Raw genomic sequence first — 23395 nt, forward strand, 5'->3', positions numbered from 1 at the left:
TCACTAGTTGAGAAAATGTCTTACAGCTGGATCTCATGGAGACATTTCCTCAAAGGAGGTTCCTTTCTCTGTGATGACTCCAGCTTGTGTCAAGTTGGCACACAAAATTTACGTACATCGAGTAAGAGATAGTGTTTGTCTAGGATGGCGGTTCTGAGCCTTCCCAATGCTGTGGCCCTTTAATGCAGTTCCTCGTGTTGTGGGCACCCCAACAATAGCATTCTTTTTGTTGCTACTTCATAACTGTAAGGTTGCTGCTGTTATGAGTTGTAGTGTAAGTTGCTGTGTTTTCCTGTGGTCTTAGCTGACCCCTGTGAAAACGTTGTCTGGCCCTCGAAGGATTACAGTCCACAGGTTGAGAAACACTGGTGTAGACTGGGAAGGTTCCTTCCCACCTTGGTTGGTCCTGACCATCACTTTGAAAAGCCCCCTTCAGGCCTCCTTACTGCCCCATGGGGAGCTTTTATTAATGAATGATTCTCTGGGATAAAGGGGGATCCAAGATTAGCTTTAGAAAGCCTGTAGGCAGTGATTTCAGGAGAGGAAATGTGAATTAATTCTACAAGTTTCTATATTACCTTTGTGAATATTGATTGATTTTTCAAAAGGTGACCCCCCACACACAAATACCATATTGTTCCTTCTTAGCTGGGAATTTTAAACATGTACAAGGCCCTGTGCTTAATCCTAGCACAAAGTAACAACCTTAAAATATTCTGTCTATTGTGACGGCTTGATACCAGTGCTGTTCATAAAATCCCCAAACATGCTTATGTATACACACACACACACACACACACACACACACACACACACACACACACACACACAAGCCCACACTATATATAAGAAGCTAAGTATATAAAACAGACATCATTGTCAGAGTATATTTAATCAACGAGTCACAAATATCTTTATTTCAACGTGTTATCAAAACTCCATCCTTTTTCAAAATTCTTTCTTTTACAAGTACAGCAGATTTCAGTTCAGAAGAGCCGCAGCTCATGTACTTAATCATTGCAGGTAACAAGATGTATCTCCGCATGAGCCTTAGGTCAAAGCAACAGTTATCTGAGGGGGGTTATTGGCAGGACCCTGCCCACAGCTCTGTAAATTCCCCACCCATGACTTCAATTAACCCACTGAAAGCACAGTAAGGAGCTGTGCCCGATAGTCCATCGGCTGGAGCAAGATCACAAGTTCAAGGCCAGTGTGTGCCACTTAGTGAGATCTTGTCTCAAAGAGAGGGGCTAGTGAGATGGCTTAGTGGATAAAGATGTTTGCCCCCAGATCTGGGCATCTGAGTTCCATTCCCAGCATCTACATGGTAGAAAGAAAAGCAGTGTGGAACTTTGACATGCATACACATAGAAATAAACAAAACCCAAATGTGTAAAACCTTAGACTGTTTAAGAAAAAAAGAAAGGACGTAGCTGGGCAATGGAGCACTTGTCTCGTGTGCCTCATGGGCAAAGCCCTAGGTTTGGCTCCTAGTTCTCCAAAACTAAAGGCTGGTACACCATCCTCCACAGAGGCCTCAACAGTGAGAACGTGGGAGGCTGAAGGCAGTTTTTCCAATAGAAGGATGAAGCCCAGAGAAATCCTTCTGTTCCAGTTTGAATGTTAAGTGTCCCCCAAAGGCCCGTGGCAGTTTTGAACACTGGCTCTGAAACTCAGGTTGTGCTTTTTGGGATGTAGGGGAACTTTTAAAGAGGCGGCCTTGCTGTAGGAAGCAGGTCAGTGGAGGGGGGTTTTATATCCCAGCTGCACTTCCTGTGCTGTTCCCTGACCCCCTCAGACTGGGAACCCAAATAATCCTTCTAACCTTGTGTTGCTTCTTGTTGGGTAACTAACACCCCCTCTTCAGGTCTGAAGTCCCATTAGTTCCCGGAATCCCAGACTGAACAAAAGGATTTTTTGTTTGTTTTCTTTTGGTTAGGCAAAGACAAATGTGGAGGCAAATTCTTCCCTGAAATAATGAGGTAACTTTATCATTTGTTTATTTTATTTTGTACAACTATTTGTGTGTTTTGCTGTAGGAATATTAATAAATTCCATTCCTGGACATTTCTTAGACCCGGCTAGGAGAAGCTGTACCAATGAACATTTCTAAAAATCTGTGATCTTTGAGGGTTTCAAACAGTATTTTTCAAGCCTTTGTATAGTAATTATGGTCAGAAATGTAATTCATATTGCACACACACACACACACACACACACACACACACACACACACACTCCTTTCTGGGAGCCTTGTGCTTCACTGGACTGTGTAATTTCTCTTCTGTCTAAGGAAGCTTCAGGATTCTCTGCCATTATCCTCTGGTCATCTCCCCATCCTAGGTCTTGGTAACATTGTAGCTCCAGTTTCTCAAAATGTCCCCCCTTTGGAGCTTTCCTCATACTGCTTTTCTGCTTTTATTTGATTAAGTTTGAATTCCCTTTGCAGTGTAGCCTTTTGTTTTGTTGGGGGCTGCTAGGACTTGAACCCAGAATTACCGGCATGCTAAGTGCATGCTTTCCCCTGGGCTCCACCCTCAGCCCCTCTGTCATCTGTTTTAAAAAGTAAATGTTCCCCAGTGTCCAGCAGGCTGATATGGGTAGAATGAGGCCAGAAGGACCTGCCAATCCTGAGCTGGGTGACCCTGGCAGAACAGAGTAGTTTCCTTTGGATTCAAATGTGTGCTTGATTGTGACTCTCGGGATAGAGTGGGACTTCATCCGAAGACTGCCTGACCCAGAATCCAAGGTCAGAAATGTGCTGTGGTAGTTCACTTTGGAAGGAAATCCAATGTGGCTGACACAAACCAAGGAGATGCCTATTCACACATAGTGACAGGACAGAAAACTCCCTGGAGGCATAGCTGAATTCAGTGCCAAGACGATGCTGTCTGGACTTGCCAGGGTCTGCTTTTAGGTAGGTGCCTCCTGGGATGGCCACAGCAGCCTGAAGCTGACCATAAGTGCACAACTGTCTGCTTTCTAGTAGCTCCCAAACTGTCACTCCTTGGCTTGGCTCTGATCACATTTCCAACCCAGAGCTGATTGTTGGCTGCTGTTTGGTTAGATCCAGTGTTTTCTGACTGCCTGGGGCATCAGCAGAGAAGATTCTGGTTCTACGAAAACCACATGTGCTGACAGTAGGCGTGATAGTTGATTCTCTTGTCAATATGAGAGGAATTCAAACCACCGTGGGAAGACAATAGTGGCGGTGGTGGTTTCTATTGGTATGGCCCCTATAGATTCATGTGTGTGAATGCTTGGCCATTGTCACTATTAGGAGGTGTGGCCTAGTTGTAGGAAGTGTGTCTCTATGTAGGTAGGTTTTGAGGTTTCCTGTGCTCAGTCTCTGCCCACTTGGTAAGATAGTCTCCCCCCTGGCTGCCTTCAGACCAAGATGTAGAACTCTCAGCTCCTCCTCTATCACCATGGCTGCCTACGTGCTGCCATGCTTCCCACCATGATGATAATGGACTGAAACTCTGAAACTGTAAGCTGCCTTCAATTAGATGTTTGCCTTGATAAGAGTTGCCTTGGTCATGGTGTCTCTTCACAACAATGAGACCCTAACACTGGCTATGAGGTGGGATTTTAGACTGGTTTGATGGAACTAGGAAGACCCACCCTGAATGTGGGCAGTGCCAACCCATGGGCAGAGGGTGTGGACTGGAAAAAAAGGGAGCTAAGCACCAAGATTCATCTCTCTGCTCCTTGGCTGTGGATGTAACATGTTCCTGTTGCCCCAATACATTGTTCTCCATACTGTAGAAGAGAGTCTCTGTAAGTTGCTTTTGCCTGATACTTTGTCACAGTCACAAAGGGGGTAACTAACATAGTGGGGGAGGGGCTTTCAGGAGGAAGACTCATGACTGGTGTTTCAGTTTCTCTATGGTAGTTCTAGGGATTGAACCCAGGGCCTTGTGCATACTTCCCTTCCCTTTCCCTCCCTGCTGTTCCCCATCTGCTTGTGGAGCTAAGATCAAAGCTCCTGATGGGAGAGCACTCCACCAGTGAGCTACATCCTCATCCTCAAACCCAGCCACAAATTAGTGTGAATGGATGCTGGGGAAGAGGAAACAGACGCTTGTCTCCACTGCACACCGTCATGGGTTATTGGTCTCAGATCAGCGATGCTTGAAGCGTCATGCTTGCCCTTGGTCTGGCAGGCATTGTTGGAGGCAGACGGAAGGAGCAGAGGCAGTCAGGGGTCTGCAAGGAGACAGAAGAGGACCTGGCAGCCTCCTAAGTTCCAGCCTGGTGTCAACTCTGATTCCCTTTACCTGTTTTTGAGGTCCGTTTGGGATTCAAAGATTTATTCATATTTACTTTATGTGTATGAGCGTTTGCCTGCATATGTGTATGTGCATGCCTAATGCTCACAGAGCCAGAAGAGGGCGTTAGATCCCTCGGAACTAGAGTTATAAGCTCCACTTGTGAACTATCATGTAGGCACTGGGAACCAAACCTAGGTCCTCTGCAAAGGCAGGAAGAGCTCTAACCACTGCACCATCTCTTCACCCCACTCCCCACCCCCCACTTTTAGTTTTCACCTGTTGAAACCTGTCCTGAGCCACAGGAAGCTTTGAAGATGTTTGTCCATCCTCAATGTTGCAAGTTTCTGGGAAGGAGACTTCCGGGGTGTCCGGCTTAACCCAAATCTCCCCATACTGTCTTTCCTGCCCTCTGCCAGGACAGTCTGGTAGTCCTGCAGTATCAAATGGGGGACATCACCAGTCACCTTTTGGAAGCTGTTCTATTGAAATTTTAACACACACGTCCGTATTTAAAGCAGTGTTGGGTTGGAGCTAAAAGATGAAATGAGTCAGTGGCGGACCAGGGTGCAGTTCCAAACCCCCGTATCCGGGCACTCACAACCACCCAAAACCTAGCTCTGCAGGCACCAGTACCTTTTCCCATGGACACACACACACATTCGTATACACATAAAATGGTAAATACAGTAAAGGAATGTAGGGTTGTTTTTTTATATCATCGTACAGATGGAGTTAGGTTTTTTCGCTCACGGCCGATGTAAGCATCTGCGCGGCCATTTCCAGCCCTCAGATCTGTCTTGTGATGGGCATTTCTCACCATCGCTATCTTACAAACACGGAGACCAAATCACAGCAGGGTTAAATTCTTCTAGACCAGGTTCCCAGAAGTTGAAGATCTGGCTTTCAGGGTACTTGTCCCTCTGGGGAGCAGGAGTGGCAATCCAGATTCTGATGGCCAAAGCAGCTGGGGACCCAGAGAGCCTGTTTTTCTGCCTGGCTTCCTTGGTACTAGAAGGAAGAGCTTTTGTTCTGGGATTTTTTGGACACAAACAGGGAGCTCAGGGAGGGAACTGGGAGCCCAGTGCCTCCTGTCTGCCTGACTCCACAAAAGGGCAGTTGGGTTTCTGGGTCTGAACTTGATTTGGTAACAGAGCCCTAAGCACCATGTATCTCAGTGGCCTCAAGTTACTTTGGTTGGATTCTGGGGAAGGGCCCCTTTCCTCCCCCTCTCTTTGTGCTTTTTCCTCTAACTCAGGTGCTGAGTGGGCAGGACAAGCCGGGCTTTCCAGATCAAACAGAAAATATAGTGGTTATTGAGGTTTTCTCGTCTCTCCATGCCCCTCCCCCCTGTATTGAGGATCAGGGGAGGACAGAGGGAAGGAAGGACAGATTGCCCATCACTTCCACTAAGAGATAACAACTTCTCTGATCATTTTCCAGCTTAGCTTCCACAAAATATTCCCCCGACTTTGCTGACACCCAGCTACCTCACTCTGAGACTGAGGTGCGCTGTGTCTTTCTGTGTTGTGTTCTGTGTAGGGATACCCAGCCAAGCTCCTGTGATTCCCTCCCCCCAATAAAACCTCTGAAAGACGCTGCTTGTCTGGTACAGTGCATCTCAGGAATGTCCTCAATAGGGAAGGAACAAAGGCCTTCTAGTCCCAAAACCTCTTTGTCTGGCCTGGATTGTGGAGGTCACAGAGACCTGAGTTTGCTTTTATGTGCCCTTGAGTGGCTAGAGAGCTTGAGGAGGGAGTGTGGAGCTCTTCTTGTCCTGGTTTCTTCTATGCCCTTTAGAAAGTCCTCTCGGGATGCCATGTTAGGAGCAAGATGGCTGGTGGCTTTCCAAGCCATCAGCCACCAGGGCAGGCCCCTGCCTGCTCATTCCAGGTGAGGACAGGAATTATGGCCATCTAACCTCTTTTATTAGGAGGAGCGTGTGTGTGTGTGTGTGTGTGTGTGTGTGTGTGTGTGTGTGTGTGTGTCTGTCTGTCTGTCTGTCTGCCTGTCAGCATATTGTTCAACAGTTGTTTTCTGACTTTGCAGAAAGGCCTTCTTGGGCATGGTGTTGGAATCCAACCCTGAACATATGTGGTCCCTGCCCACACAGAGCTTCCAGGGTCTCTCTATTCATGATGCAAATAGAAAAACAGTGTGACTCACCAGGTTGCCTATGCTGGTTGCGCTGGGTGAACGGGCATGCTGCAAGGCACTATGGTAGCAGACCCAGAGTTCTTTCTGCCTCATGTGTTTGGTGTGGTGTCTTCAGTTGCCAGCATGTAAGTCACTGTAGGGCCCAGTGTTTGGGGTTGGGGGGGGGGGTTCCAGCTGGCTTCTTGGCTGGGGTTAGGACTCTGTTCCTAAGGGAGGCCTATTCCATTTGAGGGGTCAGCTGTGAGCAACTCCAGTTGTTTTCTCCAGAACTGTGAGCCACAGCAAGCATCTGTCCCATGTCCTCCTCCCCCACGCTCACTCAGCTAATCTGGGAATGCTGAGGGTGAGCCATAAGGAAAGTGTTTTCAGTGATGAGACCCAAAAGATAGGTGAGAAAAAACAGAGCTTGCAAAAATGATGGTCACATGACCCTGGAAGGTCAGCCCAGGGGGCAACAGAGCATTCACTGCTGGTGAAACCCTTCTTCCCTCGGCTTCTTCTTGGGGCAGAGATACAGAATGACTTCTAGGGTATTTATGTTGGAGAAAGCTATTTACACTTCTGGCCCAATCCCCTAGGGCCCAAGTCCACTCAGGGCCCCTCTCAAAACTTGGGAGTGCTTATCGGCAGGATTAAGCTCTTACTTGCCCAGCAGGGCAGAGAGCTGAGTTGGGCGGTATGTAAATACATAAATATCTTTATTCCTTGTCCTCTACATCCGTGTGTCCAAAAGGAAAAAAAAAAACATTCCCAAGTGCATCTGAGTTCATGTAACAAGTGTGGGTCTGCAAGTCTGTGTGTAAATCAGAATTGGGCTGCGCAGTTTGAAGGGACCGTGTGTAAATATTTTCATGAAGTAGAAAGGCTGGCCACAAAGCAGACTGTTTGTCTTTTAGTTGGCTCATTTATCTCCACCCTATGGCCCCATAGGAATCTTAGACTCACCTGGGAACTTTTAGAGTTCCAGAAGCCCCAAGCCACCAGCAGAGCAATGAGTATACATCTCTAGAGGTGGGGCCTAGTATAAGGAAGGTTTCAAGTCCCTAGTGCCCCTGCCTGCTGCCTTTGGTGCAAATGTCTGGGTGACAAAATGCTAACTGTGCTTGAGGCAGGGAAGTCACCGAATGCCAACAGTGTCCTTGTGACAACTTGCTGGGATGGAGATATAAAAACCTCCTTCGGTTTGTGTATAAGGGCCAGTGGACGAGCCTAAAGCTACCTGATACCCATGAAATGGAATACTACACAGCAAGGAAAAGAGCCAGACAGCTCAGCTTTCCTTGACTGAAGAGCAGCCTCCCTCTTCTGAGGAAATCTGCATTCTTTACTAAGTGTGCAGCTCTGTGAGGGATAGACTCAGATCCAAACGACATCTCCATCAACCCTGGGTACCGGGTACCAAAGCCTCATCTCCCTCCATCAACCCTGGGTACCGGGTACCAAAGCCTCATCTCCCTCCATCAACCCTGGGTACCGGGTACCAAAGCCTCATCTCCCTCCATCAACCCTGGGTACCGGGTACCAAAGCCTCATCTCCCTCCATCAACCCTGGGTACCGGGAACCAAAGCCTCATCTCCCTCCATCAACCCTGGGTACCGGGAACCAAAGCCTCATCTCCCTCCATCAACCCTGGGTACCGGGAACCAAAGCCTCATCTCCAGTATGTCCTCGTGGATCATGGATGCATCTTGTTAAATTGAAGAAACTGAGCTCCAAAGGTCAAGCAGTTCCCATGCTCTGGGCATAGTGAGAGGTTTCCCTTTGAGACTCATTCTTGAATGGTGGTTGTGCGTTGCACCTTGACTGTGCTAGTGGCTACTGCCCCTAAGTGTGTTTGCCAAGCGTGGTATGGCAAAGTGAAATGTGAGTTTGATCTGTATAAACTATCTCTGTTTATAAAAAAAAAAAAAAACACCCCCTCAGCACAATGAATAGATGTGCAGAATGCAATAAATTCACAGAATGGAACTATATTTTCCATTAGAAGAAACGGTATTCATGCCTGCCACACAGCACAGAACCTCAAAGCCATAATGCAAACGGAAGAAGGCCGGCACGGGGCCATACATAACCTGGTCCCATCCACACACTCTATCCAGAGCAGGCCAACCACAGAGAAGGGAAGGGTTTAGTATGGGGCTGGGGAAGGAGGGAGTGGGAGATGACGACAGAGAGGGGTTCTGTTGGGGTGATAAAGTGAAAGTCTTATATTTAGCGTCATAGTTACACAACAGTGTACACCATACCAGAGGTCTGTAAACTGTGAGATGGTCAAGATGGTTAATGATGTGTGTGTGTGTATGTATGCGTGCATGTGTGTATGTGCATGTGTGTGTGTACACTATATAGAAGAAAGTGTGCATGTGTGTGTACACTATATGGAAGAAAGTGTGTGTGTGTGTGTGTGTACACTATATAGAAGAAAGTGTGCATGTGTATGTATGTGTGTGTGTACACTATATGGAAGAAAGTGTGTATGTGTGTGTGTACACTATATTGAAGAAAGTGTGCATGTGTGTGTATGTGTGTGTGTACACTATATGGAAGAAAGTGTGTATGTGTGTGTACACTATATGGAAGAAAATGTGCATGTGTGTATGTACACTATATGGAAGAAAGTGTGTGTGTGTGTATGTGTGTGTGTACACTATATGGAAGAAAGTGTGCGTGTGTGTACACTATATGGAAGAAAATGTGCATGTATGTGTGTGTGTACACTATATGAAAGAAACTGTGCATGTGTGTGTGTGTTCAGTATATGGAAGAAAGTGTACATGTGTGTATGTGTTTATGTATGTGTGTGTATGTGTGAATATGTGTACACTATATGAAAGAGTGTATGTGCATACACAATATGGAAGAAAGTATGTATGTGTGTGTGTGTGTGTATGTGTGTATACACTGTATGGAAGAGAGGAGTCCCACTTCCTGTTAATAGGCATACACACAGTAGGCTCATTGCTGGCACTTTTGAAGGAGCAGGTTATTTGGACTTTGGTTTCTCTTCTCAAGACAGGTGATGGTGTTTTTTCCCCGGGACTCACCCTGCAAACCTGAGTGTTCTTTGCTCGCAGTGAACCTGTGAGTTGAGTTCTTTGCAGCCTCACCGTCACCTCTGTGTGATGCTGCTTCTTCTCATGGAATCCTTCCCAGCATTCCTGTCTCCCTCGGCCCCTAGCCATTATATTCTCAAGGATGCTGCACCTGGTGGCTTGGTCTTGGGAAGCTTCAGGAGACAGGAAGAGAATGCACACGTCTATTAGTTTTTATAAAGAACAGGTCTGCCTAGTCTGGTGTTTGAAAGAAAAATCGGACTGAATCACGGCTCTCCGGCTCATGCAGCTGAATAAATAAAAATGGGGCTGAGACTATTGGGAACCCATGAAGCTCAACCGGCGTGGTGTGCCGGGGACTTTTCAGTTCCGAACCTAGTGACTGGCCTAGTGAGGACGGCTGGGGGCAGGGAGGTTCTGAGGAGGAGGAGGAGGGCGATGAATCGGACCGTTGCTCAGTCTAGCTCTGCGTGGGCCTTGAAGTCCCAACAAGAAGCTTATTGATGACTTACACCCCGAGCAGACAACCCTGAACTTTAACAGAGCCGAGATGAAAAGCCCACACAAGGGCCTACAGTTTCCAGAATGAACCATGTTCTTATTTCCCCTCTGTGCACCAAAGGACAAGAAAGAAGTCTAAATGAAAACGTGGGGGAAGTTGGGGGCGAAGGGAAATGTGATGATCAGGGTCCCTGAGACTCAATGGAACAGCCACATTCCTCCGAGGGCTGGCCTGCCCTTCTGAGCCCTGGGGGTTGAAGAATGTCACTGGGGTTGGCGCAAGTTGGAGTGCTGCCTCTGTCGATTGTTATTGCCTAGACACTGTAACCAAAGGCCTGAAAGATGTGTGGAGAGGAAGGCTGGCTGCCTCGTGGGTCCTTGGCCTCTTATAGATATCTGTGATCTTCATTGTCACCTTAATGAAACATGGAATTACCACACAAACAGTCCTCTGTATGCCTGGGTGTTTCCGGAGCAGTTTAACTGGCTGAAGAAGACCCACCCTCCATGTTGAATGGCACTGTCCAATGGGCTGGGGTCCCAGATGGGATGGAAAAGAGGTGAGGGGAATACCACACTCATCTTTCTTTGCTTCCAAACATGGATGTCATGTGACAAGCGGCCTCATGTTGACACCGCCCTTGCTCTTGCCCTGACGATCCCTCCAAAGCAAACCCTTCCCTCCCTAAGTTGTATGCTAAGGTATTTTCCCACAGCGATGTGAAAAGTATCTAATACAGTGCCCAAATACACCAAGCCTGACTCTTCACCACAAGGGGCTTATGTCTACCCTGACATGGCTCAGGACAGCTGGCTTGCACAGAAAGGAACCAGCAGAGCAGGGGAGATAGGGCTGGCAAGAGAGCTGAGTGTGGCTGGTCACTTGTGGCTTCATGGAGAGGACACTTGAACATGCTGTGATGGGGATCTAGAAAAGGAGGGAAATGATGCGGGCTCGTCCCCAGAGGCTTACACAGCCCCTCAGCTACATCTCTCTTAATGCTTGTGCTTCCTGTAAATGTTCTTTAAAAAAAATGCCAGTGCCGTTCTCAGAGTAAGTAGGTTCTGCCGTGTCCAGCCGGCGCGCAACCTGCCAGGTCGGGAAAACAGCCTCCAACCCGCTGTTGGTAGGGCGCATGTCCGGGTACGTAGGGCGCTTGTCTGCTGTCACTCTGCCTCTAGGGCGCATGTCTGTAGGGCGCATGTTACCCGTGGCTCCACCCATCATGGGCCTCCTCCAGCCTTCCTTTTCTGCTCTCTGTGAACCCTGCTTGTTGAGGCAGCAGGGCACGGAAGCTGCATGGCTCCAATCACCCATCACAGCTAAATGGACACACTGCCCACCAACATACTGCAGACAGCAAGGCCTTTGGACCTGCACTCACCGTCACTACTCTCTGGGGTTAAAACAGCCTCAGCGCTCCATTCCCACGGCTGCACTTGCAAAGAAGCCGTGAGAACTGGAGACCATGAGGGTACGCCCGCCCAGCCGTCCGGTTAGGCCAACCACTCATCATTCCCATCTGTGCCTGGGCAGTTGTCGCACTGGTCCCTCCAGCCGTTGGTCCCTCCTCCCCGCCTTCATTTCTCATCTCCACTTTATGGAAGAGCACTCTTCGCTGCTCTGCTTGCTGCCTTTAGTTTTGGTCTCAGAACTCACGCTCTTCCTTTGAAGCCAATTCCCCGCGCAGCCCCATGCGCCGTGTGCCTGTGATACACAGTTGTTCACCCGGTAAGTTCTATGCTTGCTTCAGTGACCAGTTTCTCTTCTCCCAGATAACCCCTAGACCTTGCACCCCAGTCCCCGCCAACCCCCAGTCCTCTGCATTCCTGGAACACTGGGGGCATCCCAATATTAATCTGGTTGTTCAATAGATGTCCCTGTGGGTGCTTAGGGCCCATCTGAGTCACTTTTGTCTCCCCAGGACCAGGCACCCACATTGTACACCCTTTGGCTTAGTTTGCATTTGCTTGTGTGAGACATAAACAAAGACCATTTTCCAGAAACTAGGCAGCTTTTGGGAAAGGCTGAGGGTGAGGAAGTGAGGACGAGTTTCCAGCGTCACCCACTCTCCTCTCTGTGGGACTGAGGTGGCAGCAGGGGCCTGGCCTCTCTGAGAGGTTCAGAAGTTCAGGGAACACACAACCTACACCCCAGTTCCCGCTCAAAGACTGGGAGGTCCCTTTGCTCATCTTCCTCCTCGGCTTGTGCTGGTTTCTCTGCTGAGCTCATCGTAGTCTCAGATGGGAGGCTGTGAATAGCCGTTCAGAATGCAACACCCCTCCCCGTGAAGGCCCCCCATTTCAGAGATCTGTGCTAGTCTCTTCGAGCTCTCTGGGAACAGCATACACCAGCCCCGGTTACGTTCTTGTTAACTCCACAGCAAGCCAGGCTTACGGATCACCAGTGTCCCAGGTTATGAGGTTGGGTGAGGGGCATTCCTTGCTCTCTCTGTGCCATTGGGGTGGGGGTGGGGTGCTGTCATTTTGTGCCTCCCTCTTCTGCTTAACTCCATCTTGACATTTCCAGGGCTGTCCCACCTCTGTTCATCCACCTAGGTCCTGTGACAGTGTTAGTGTAGGTAAGAACATTGTGACTCCCAACCTTAGGAAGCTGGGTGGGGAGGTCGACTCTGAAGCCGCGCACAACCTCCCCAAGCCAGTGTTTCTCCCAGGCCTCGCAGGAGCCCCTTTCTGTTGGGACCACAGGTCCTGTGGGGACGCATTCCCTGATCTGGCTCTCCTATCCTCATCCCTAGCTCTGGAGCAGCTGCTGACGGAGCTGGACGACTTCCTCAAGATTCTAGACCAGGAGAACTTGAGCAGCGTGGCTGAAGTGAAGAAGAGCGGCCTGTCGGAGCTCCTGCGACTTTACACCAAGAGCAACAGTAAGTGTGGGCCTGGCCTCAGGTGGTCCGGCGAGCTTTCCTCTCACGGCACCGCGCCACACACACTTTCACAACACACTTCCAGAGACCAGCCACCTGAGAGTGAGGAGTCAGCAAGGATGGCTTTTCCTGAGGACTTTCTCCCTGGTGTTTCCTCACACAGCCACCTCTGAGTGCGTCTGTGCCCTCCATCTTAGACTAGGGGTCACACTGGTGGCCTCGGTTTTAGGCTCCGTGTCCAAATAAAAATTCTGAGACCCTGAAGACTAGCGTTTAATAGTTAAGGCGAGGGAGGCACCATTTAGCTCCTAACAGTGGCACCTGGTGACTTGTCTAGAAACCTTCTAAACACTCCACATGTCAGCTGGCAAGTGGAATTTAAAGTGGAGTATGTTCAAAGTCCTCTCCCTACTGGTTAAAAGAGAAGAGACGGGAAGATCTTATGAGCACCGGAGGGCTTCCTTGTGTACTGCCCAAGAAGTCTGTACCTGTGTGTGTGAACCATATGACCTTCAAGACAACCATGCACAGTTGGTGATGTTCCCACACAGGGAACTCAGACCACAGAGTTTAAATAACTCGACTAGAATTATGAAGCTTGAAGGGAGAAGAAGATACACCTTTAAGATGGCCGATCACAGAATCATGAGTTAATGATTTACCCACCATTTTGTGGTAGAATTAACATACAATAAGGCACACGGGCCATAAGTATAGAATCCGGTGGCTTGATAATTGTAGACACCAGAGTAGCCCCTAGCTAAAGCTAAACAAGATACTCCCATCGTCCAGAAAATTCTATCTACTGGGCTGGGAAGATGGCTCAGTCAGTACAGTTCTGGCAGTACAAGCCTCTGAAGGCCTGCGGTTGGCTCCCCGGCACCCACAAAGCCACACACCGCAGTGTGCTCTTGTATTTCCATGAGGAGGTGGAGACAGCCAGATTTCACTGGGTGCTGGTCAAGAAAATTAGGTGGAGAAACAATTGAGAAAGATATCCAGTCTCAACCTCTGGCCTCCATGTGTATCTGTCCAGGTGAGCTGATACACACACACACACACACACACACACATACACACATACATACACACACATACACGCACATACACACACATATACACACACATACACACACATGCACATACACATATACACACATACACACATGCATATACACACACACATACACACACACATACACACACATACACACATACACACACATATACACACACATACACACACATGCACATATACATATACACACACACACACATGCACATACACACACGTGTGCACATGCACATGTAAATAAAAGACTTACACATGAACATTTGCAGTGAGGGACTAAGAGCAATTAAGGACCAAGATTTCTAGTTGACCTCTGACTCCCACATGCATATGCATATACACAGCTGTTTTTCTTAAATACAGTCTTATCCTATTTTCTGTAAGCTCTTTCCCCTCTCCACTCCAAGGCAAGCGTTTCTCTCACCTAAGACAATTGTGGAACTGCGTGTAAATGCCATCATTCTCTTGGAGACTCATGAAAGCTGTGGTGTGACTGCACCTCGCTCCTTTCATCGCCAGAGTATTTACTTGTTGCTGTCTCAGGATGTTCATGAGTTTTGGCTGCAAGGCCTGGCAGTCTCTGTGCATACTCCTGTATAATTCTTTTGGATAGATGGTTTCGTTTCTAGCAAATTCAGGGTCGCTTTTCTGAGACAGCCCTCATGAACTGCCGATAGCTGAGTGTAGCTGATTTTTATACATCAGGTGTTTGTGACTAGACATGCTGTGTGGGGACATCAGAGGGCACCAGATCCATCTGCTTCTTGGCAGGCAAGGCCACTGTCCCTGCCAGGGAAGGGAAGTGTTTACCTGCTCCAACTGTCACCGTCCAGACAGCTCCCAGAATCTAGCCTGAATCTCACAGGCTACTTTGGGGGTCTCCCTTCCTTTCTTTGCTTCCTGTAGAAAGTGTGTTTTCTCTGCAGAGCAGAGATGTGGTAAGTTGGAGTGTTTCTAGATTCCCGCAAGCCTTCCCTTCTGGAGGAACCATGCTGGCTAGCCACTCCCCTCTCCCTTCACTCACCCATGGTTCCCAGACTGCCAGACTGCACATCAAAGAAGGTGGGAAGCAGGGGGGATACACACTACAAAGAGGGAAGGCTGGAAAGGAAGAGTCACCTTACAGAGGACTCATTGAGGGAACCCTTCAAACAGCGGGATCCCAGACCTTTAAAGATATAACACTGTAATGTCTTATAAAGACACCCCTGTGAGAAAGCCTGCTGTCACCCGTCTGACCTGTGGTTCTTGGTGCCTGTATACTGGCCAGGCCTTCCATTTGGGATCCCTTTGGGCTTAGCCTGCTGTCCCTGGGAGGTAGCCTTTGCTCTCTCTGACATTTCCTACTCATTCTCTGCTAAAGGCCAATGGTTGCAAGCTATGGGATCTGGGACACCTCCAGAGAGCCCCAAGGCCTCCGATGGGTGTGTCCAGCCCTATTGAGGCTTCTGACCACCTCTTGAAATTCTCAGGGGTGAGACCCATATATCAGATATATATAAATCTATCTATATCTAAATCTATCTATGTCTATCTATCTATATAGATATAAATATATAGATAGATAGACATAGATAGATAGATATGACTGAGAACCTTGCCTTGTGGCCCTCCCTGCACCACTTAGACTACCAAGAATTAACTCAGATGGAACTGTGTCTAGGACAGTGTGAATGTGCACAGTGACTCGGATTATGTCATTTAATCCTTATCTCAACATTTGTGAGGGAGTTGGTGGTGTGGCAGAAGGAACTTTACCGGTGAAGGTAAGTCACTGGACCAGAGGCCCCAAGTTCTGAGTGGTGGAGCCAGAATGGGCAGATCTAACCATTGCACCCCCTCCCTCTGAAGTTCTCACACTGGAATAAACCCGCCAGCCTAGATCGAACCCTAAGACATCCCCACCCATTGTAGCATCTGTCTTCCTCCCTGCCTCACCATGAATCTCTGCTGACTCAGCTCCCTCTCCAGCCTTGAAGAGGAACCGGCTACTCCACTCCCTTGAAAACCGACTGTGGTCCTCACATGTTGGGTGCAGTATGAGAAGCTGTGTGTGTGTATGTATGCATGTGTGTGCATGTGTGTGTGTGTGTGTGCATTGTGCACATGTGTGTGCATGTGTGTATGTATATATGTATGTGTACACGTGTGTGCACATGAATGTGTGTGCACATGTTCGTGTGCGCACACCTAATGAGTGCTTTCATAATTTTCAAATGGAACTATCTATCTGGGTTTTCTGGGGTTTTATTTTTTAGCTGGTAGGCCCTGTGCTTGTGGCTGATAGCAGGGCATGGATTGATGCTCTTCTAACAAAGACTTGGCAGCCTGTATGCCATACCTTCGCCAGCAAGAAATATGGCTCCTGTTTCCTCTGTTTAAGACGCCAGGGTGTTCCAGCCATCTGACAGGAGGCATTTCACTCTGCTAGCCAACTGTAGCCAAGATGTTCAGCCTTTCCTCCTGCCTGGCCCCAGTTCTGTGAGAAGTACCACTCTCTGTAGATGACAGGTCCTCTTGTCCCCTGTTAGTAGGCTTTTTAGTTGTGAAAAATAAATCAATATTACAATGCAATACAATTGCAGTCATATAATAAAACCACAAATAAAATCAAAGACCAAATGCAATATTACAATGAACTTCAAGTAAGTCCCAGAAGATAGTGGAACTGCTAGAAGGAAGGATGGGATGATGTAAAACTTTCCTCCAAAATCAAGTTCAACGTGACTGTCTATTTACAGTCTCTGGTAAGCCATTCACTTCTGCACACTGTTGGTGACGCATCTGAACTTGAGATGCAGTGGTTTGCTTTGCCTTTTTCGTATCTCCAGCCTCTGTGTTGTTTGCCTCTAATCTTTGTCAGCCATGGACCAACTTACTTTTTCACATTACCTAAACTCGAGTTTTGTTCAGCCAGAGCAAGCAGGCTTCCACCTCGGTTGCTTTCCATCTGGGTCGGGTAGGATGACCGAGGCACAGAGGCCAAGTGTTCTTTCCAGAAGCTGCTGCTCATAGAGGAGCTTGGCAGAACTGTCTCTCACCTCTCCCTGGCTGGTCCCTAAGTTGATCAACACTGTAACATTAATTGCAATATCTATATATATATAATTGCAATATAGGGTCCATCTAGCCTCCTCTGGACTCTGGTTCACAAGCTTCTTTTCGGGACAGAGTCAGCAGTCTGTGGCCATGGAAGAGCCTGGCTTTAAAAACTGGATCCTTTGGCAAAGGTTTGCATTGGATCCGTTGGCTCAGGAACACTGTGTAACCACAGGAATGTACTGGCTATGTGTTCCTAGGAAATGCAAATTGAGGGCCACAGAGGGACCATCAAGGTCTGAGAAGCCATGGAGAGTTTTCTAGGTTGCCCCCAAGGATGGGTGTATAGAGGCTAAGAGCCAGGCATGTAGCAGGAGGCTGTCCCCTCTCTGCCAGCAGCACCAGCCAGAACAGTGACCCGACCTATACAACTTTAAAGGAGGTCATGGTTATATGACCACAAGTTTCAATCTTCAGGACAGAGCAAAATAGTTGGTGCTCCCCACTTCCTACATCTAGTCTTCTTGTTCACTCATCCACACCCCTTCCTCCATTCAAAGCTGACCTCCCTTCTCCACCCTGGTCTTTGGGAGGCTTTTACCAGCTTTTGTATGGTTTGCTTTAATCTAGACGCTTCTGATTTTAGTCCACTGTGATGATTCATATCAGGATAAGAAAGGCAGATAGGAAATAGTTCACCGTGCCAAGAGACATCTTTAGTTTGTGGGTAGATCTTTGAGGGATGGATGCTTTTCCCTTTACCCATTCTGGCCCTGAAGCTATCTTTCTGTGCCTTCTGTCCTCCGTCCCCCACTCCAGGGTAGAAAAACCAGCAGGGGGCATCCTGCCCTTTCTTCACTGGACATCTGCCACTTGTCTCTAGGATTGACTCTTATTCAACTTGAAACCCCAAGTGTTCCTTTCTCATAACTACCTAATTTTATTTCACACACATGGGTGTTTTGCCTGCATGTGTATATGCATACCACATGCACGCCTGAGGCCAGGGGCAGGCAGCACAGCCACTGGAACTGCAGTTCCTGGCAGTGGAGAGCTGCCTGTGGGTGCTGAGGATGGAGCCCTGGTCCTCCACATGCACTGCAAGTGCTCTGGGTCACCGAGCCTTCTCCCCAAACCCTGCCAAGTGTCCTCCCTGTCCCTGAAAATGTGGAAATGCCTTAGGTGGTGGATGCTGTCTCCTTCTGGAAGCACAAGTCCCGTGAATCCACATTTTTTCCTGTCTTTCCTTCTGCAGGTTCTGATGAGGAATATATTTACATGAACAAAGTGTCAGTCAACAGCGAACAGAACTCAGCATCTCCAGACAAAGGTATGGGGTTCTGAGAACTGATGTGCTGCCTGACTCCAGACAAAGGAGTAAAAAACCTCACCCATCTTCCTCACCCTTCCTCACCCTTCCCCACCAGTTCTCAGACAGGCCCCGGGGGTTTATTTTTGGAATCCACACTTTGGTTAATGGTATTTTTGGGTTTATATATTTTTGGATGTTTCAATGGGGCCCCCACCTTTTTGCCTATTGGACGAAAAATCTGTCCCTAAAAATCTCTTGGCTTTTCCCAGCATCGTTGCAGGAAGAGGAAGTCGTAATTCAGACATTCTAGGAGAGCTGACCCCACGGTTCCAGCCCTGCCTCCTTGAGAGAAAGTCTGCTTGGGAGGGGGGGCAAAAACTGTGGTGTCAGCAACTGTTCTGTTGAAAGATGAAGCCCATGGGGTACCCTCAGGCAGTGTGGGTTCTTTCCCAGAAGGACCTGAGGCCTTGTCCCTAGCACCTTCTCCTCTGCCTAAAACTCATTCTCTTAAAAACCTCTGTATCTGGCCCAGAATGTTAAGAACATTCAGCATCAGGGGGCCACAAGCAAGTTTTCTCTAATTTCCAAACAGAAAGACTTAGAGACAGGAAGAGATTTCCCCCAAAGCCTCAGCCATGTCCCGAGAAAGGTTTGCCTCTGAGACATCAGCCTCTCTTGCTGGGCTGGTTGGACTGGAGAGACTTGGAAGTCTGTGGCCTATCTTCCTTGCCGTGGTGTCCACACCCCTTCCCCACCCTCCCCCACCACCAAGTCAGGAGCGGAGACAGTCATGCGGTGCCAGTGGCCACTCTGCCCAGGGTCACTTGCCTTCTGGGTAAACAGTGGGCGGAAAGAACCACAATCACCAGGTCAGTGCTTTGTGTGGCTCAATATAGTGACCGTCAAGCAGCTGCCTCGCTCACTGAAGCTCTGTGGCTGGGCTAATTTTTTTTTAAATGGGGGAGGTGGGGGAGGGCAGCAGAGCCTTCCAGAAACCCCATGCTGGTTACTTCTGAGGAATCTGCAGAGTGCTGCCCACTGCTATGTCCTATTCCTGGAGGGAAAAAAACAACTTTGGCTGGAGGGATTGCCTGCCTGAGTAATTAACACCTGCTCAAATAGAATATACAGGAGAGGGACCGGACAAGCCAGCAGACATTCCTGGGTAATGAGAACCTGCCTTTCCTCACCGAAGCCTTCTCTGCTTGCTGCCCACAGTTCCCGAGGAGCAGGGTCCACTGACCAACGGGGATCCCAGCCAGCACTCCTCAGCCCCTCAGAAGAGCCTTCCAGACCTCCCTCCACCCAAGATGGTGAGTGGCAGGCCAGGACACTTGATCATGGCCACCTGCCTGTCTGCCTAGCTTCTGACCCATTCCTATCGCAGTCCGTGTGCAGGACATGGGAGGAGGAGGAAGTCAGAACACAGGAAACTGGACCAGGACACTCCAGGTGCTCAGAGGAATGGGCCTGGGGGCTTTCTCAAGTGCTTTTGTCAAGGGTCACTTTGTACCTAACACTTCAGGGCCATAAACAGTTCTGATTAGCAGCTCATGAGTCTGTGACCTTCTAAACAGGTATGGTGGCTCATGCCTCTGATCCCAGCACTCAGGAGGCTGAGGCAGGAGGATCATCATGGGTTTAATTAAGGCTGGCCTGAGCTACACACTAAGTTCCAGGTAGCATGGCCTAACAGTGAGACGCTACCTCAAACGCAGAATAAAAAAAGGAGTTTCTACCGCACTGCATTGAAACCCACCAGAGGGCCATGTGAAGCTTAGAAAAAGACTTCCTGTTCCTAACATGGTCCCCAGGCTGCACGCCCACCCAACAGCTGCACAGGCAGCCTCCACTCACTGCCCTTCTGCCCCCGGGGTTGGTTCTACCTCAGGGTCTTTGTACTTTCTGGGCTACTGGCTTGTGCCTGTTCTCTTCTCTCAGAAGCTCTTAGAGTATCCTAAATGACAGGCCACCGTACCCCTGCTCTGCCTCCACTGAGCTGCTGTCCCTTGTCACTACTGGCATAGCTGCTTCATTATTTTTCTCCTTCGCCAGATACAAGCTCCAAAGGACAAGAACCTTTCACCAGCCGCCTCATGCCTCTTGTACACCAAGTAGGCCAGATAGAGCTCACTTTGTAGACCAGGCTGGCCTCAAACTCAGAGATCTGCCTGCCGCCTGAGTGCTGGGATTAAAGGAGTGGCCACCATGCCCAGTGTGTTCCTTGGTGTTGAAGTGACAGTTGTTGGCATTTGTCTGAGCAGCTGGTCACGTCCAATGGGTTACGTTTATAAGAACAGTGTCTGTGACACGCTAAGGCAACCTGTGGTGAGATGAGTCAGCGTGTTTACATTTTAGGGTGAATTGGGTTTCTGTCGCTGTGGTTAACACTGGATCAAAAGCGACTCGGGGAGGAAAGAGTTAATTTTGGCTCCCAGTCTCAGGCCATCACTGAGGAAAGACAAGGCAGCAGCTCAAAGCAGGAACCTAGAGGCAGGGACTGAAGTCGAGGCCATGCGTGTCGCCCACTGGCTTCCTCCCCACGGCTTGTTCAGTGTTATGTCCTACAACATGGAGGGCCACATGCCCAGGGTGGCACCTCCCACAACAAGCACTAATCAAGAAAATGCCCTACATACATGACTACAGGCCAATCTTATGATAACATTTTCTCAATATTGGTTCCCTCTCTTCAGATAACTCTTACTGTGTCATGTTGACATCATCATCATCATCATCATCATCATCATCATAAATCCAGTCAGAACAATGTGACAGAAACCCATTGTCTCAGTCTAGGAGTGGCAGTGTCGAAACTTGATCCAAGATTCTTTTCCTCAAAAGGAGGCTTTCTAGAAAACCCAACGCCACATCTAGGAGGTTATATGAGGCTCAAGAAGGGTTTAACCCCAGGATGGCTCTGAACCAGCCTCCAAGGCTTTCTAAGGACAGCAGGGGTACACACACCACCATGTGGGACACAGACATAGTTCTTGAGTACCTGGGTCAGCGTCCCATGCTTGAAGTCCCCTTAACTGACAGCTAGTGGGACTCTCCATGTCGGCAGGCTGACCCGTCCTCTCTGGGTGTCTGAGCAGTGCTGCTGATGGTCTCTTCCTGAGCTTCTACCCTACTCCATACAAAACTGACTGCCCATTAAGGGATAGGTGATTATGTCACCGTCTCAGAGTGTTGGGAGGCCTGGCCCAGGCAGACATCCAGGAGGCAGAGGCTGGATGTGAACACGGGCTTCTTGCTGGCTCTATAGCAGGGTGGGGCACCGTGCTCCTCCCAGCTTCTCCCCGATTCACGATCACCCCAGTACTTTGGGGGTCTGGGAGATACATCTGTGAAATGCCACCTGCCAGGCCAGGCACTCCCGAGTCAACACGAGGAGGGGTGGCATATTCAATAGGCAGAGTTCCCCTGTCCGAACTGTTCTAGAAGTCTGTGTCTCATAAACACGGTGTAGAGAGCCCAGAGTCTGGGCTCTGGTCACAGTTCTAAAGAATCCATTCCAACCGACCTGGAGCCTCTGGGATTCTCGGCATTCCCCAGTGTGAAGACTTGAAGGGGAGAGGATGAGGTAGTCATGGTCCTCTCCTGATCATCCTTCATGCTCTGTCCATGATGGGGTGGCTCAGACCACATCTGAGAGAAAGCTGGTGCTCGAGATGGAGACATTGTCGGCCCAGGAATAGTTCAGTCCCAGGAGTCTTTCCGAGGCGTGGTAATTGTCCTGTGGACAGACTCCAGGCCTGGGGACCGGTCCAGCAGCACCAGCTGACATTACAGTGCAGGGCCCTCCCTCCACCAGATGGACTTTCTTTACTAGAAGGGTATTGCATGCCTAAGGCCTTCCAAAAAATTTCTTATGCACCCACTACTGCCCTCCAGTGATTCCAGATGTGGCATGAGGAAGGGCAGGCTCTACTCCCCAGGCCCTCTCTTCCTGCCCACACATGCTTGGGCCCCGCAGGTCTTCCCGCTCACTTTGCCCAAAGCAGTAAAAGTCTTGGTCTAATGTTACCAGAGGAGCAGAGTCGGGTGGACCAGGAGGAGGAAACTCAGGAGTCACTGCTGCCGGGGCCTCCCAGGAAGACCGCATGGCTGTTCCATCCAGCCTGCCTCAGACAGAGATTCCCTCTTCCCTCTCCTGACTTCACATAATCAGGGCGCTATGGGAAAACCATCCAAATGCTGGGCCCATAATGCCTGTGTCTGGACCAGGATGGTGGTCCCTGTCCTGGGCTTGGAGTGCTTGTCAGTTCATCCCTGACACATCTCCGGTGACTAGGTCCTCACTGTAGTCCCCACAACCAGAACAGGTCTATCCAACCATAGAGGGCAGCCAGGGGTCTGGAGCAAATGTGTGGGTGTGGGTGTGGACAGTGACTCACAGCTTAAATCCTTCCAGGCTGCAGGCTGCACAGCCAGGTGCTGTGGTCACTGCAAGAGAAACAGATGTCCGCTGGCCACTGTACCGTCTTGGCAAGCACCACCCCTACCCCACACACCCCTTGAGGCTTGACCGTGACATTCGTGCTGATCTCAGTAGAGCTTTCTGGTAGGGAAGCAGCTGACATCCACAGCATTTCCCAGGTCAGTGTGGCCACAGAATTTTCCACCCGGTGTTGTTCCCCAGGGAAGGTTGGTGACTGCCTCAGATCATCTAGGACCATGGATTTTAGATCTCATCGGAGGAACTGGTACACAAGAGCCCTCAGCCCATGGCTCCACCCACCAGCCACCCACTTTTTGTTTCTTACCATCTGCTACATTTCGCACATTCACCCTATGGACTGTTCTCTACACTGCCACCCTCGGAGTGAGTAGCTGAGAGAAGAGACCCCAAGGAGAACAAGCAGAAATGAAATGTGGCTGTTGGTAAATCCTGCAGCTCATGGTGGCTTCTTCCTCGTCTCCTCCTCGGATACCTATTTCAGCACTGAAATCAAATCTCCGCGCGGTTCACGGTTACTGTCTTAGTTAGGGTTACTGTGCTGGGAAGAAACACCACGACCAGAAAGCAAGCTGAGGAGGAAAGGGCTTATCTGGCTCACACTTCCACATCACTGTTCATCACTGAAAGAAGCAAGCA

At 49.1% G+C, this 23395-nt stretch overlaps 1 protein-coding gene across 1 annotated transcript in view; it reads left to right on the top strand.

The window, feature by feature from the left end:
* Positions 1–23395, top strand: part of AFAP1L2 (actin filament associated protein 1 like 2) — a 91368-nt gene that overhangs the window by 43379 nt on the left and 24594 nt on the right. Inside the window, exons 2-4 of the mRNA XM_080911621.1 lie at positions 12743–12871; positions 18238–18312; positions 19513–19607. Coding sequence (XP_080767747.1) covers positions 12743–12871; positions 18238–18312; positions 19513–19607 — 299 coding nt within the window. The remainder of the gene's footprint in view (positions 1–12742; positions 12872–18237; positions 18313–19512; positions 19608–23395) is intronic.

This window comes from Micromys minutus (assembly GCF_963924665.1).
Source record: "Micromys minutus genome assembly, chromosome: 2".
Lineage (NCBI taxonomy): Eukaryota > Metazoa > Chordata > Mammalia > Rodentia > Muridae > Micromys > Micromys minutus.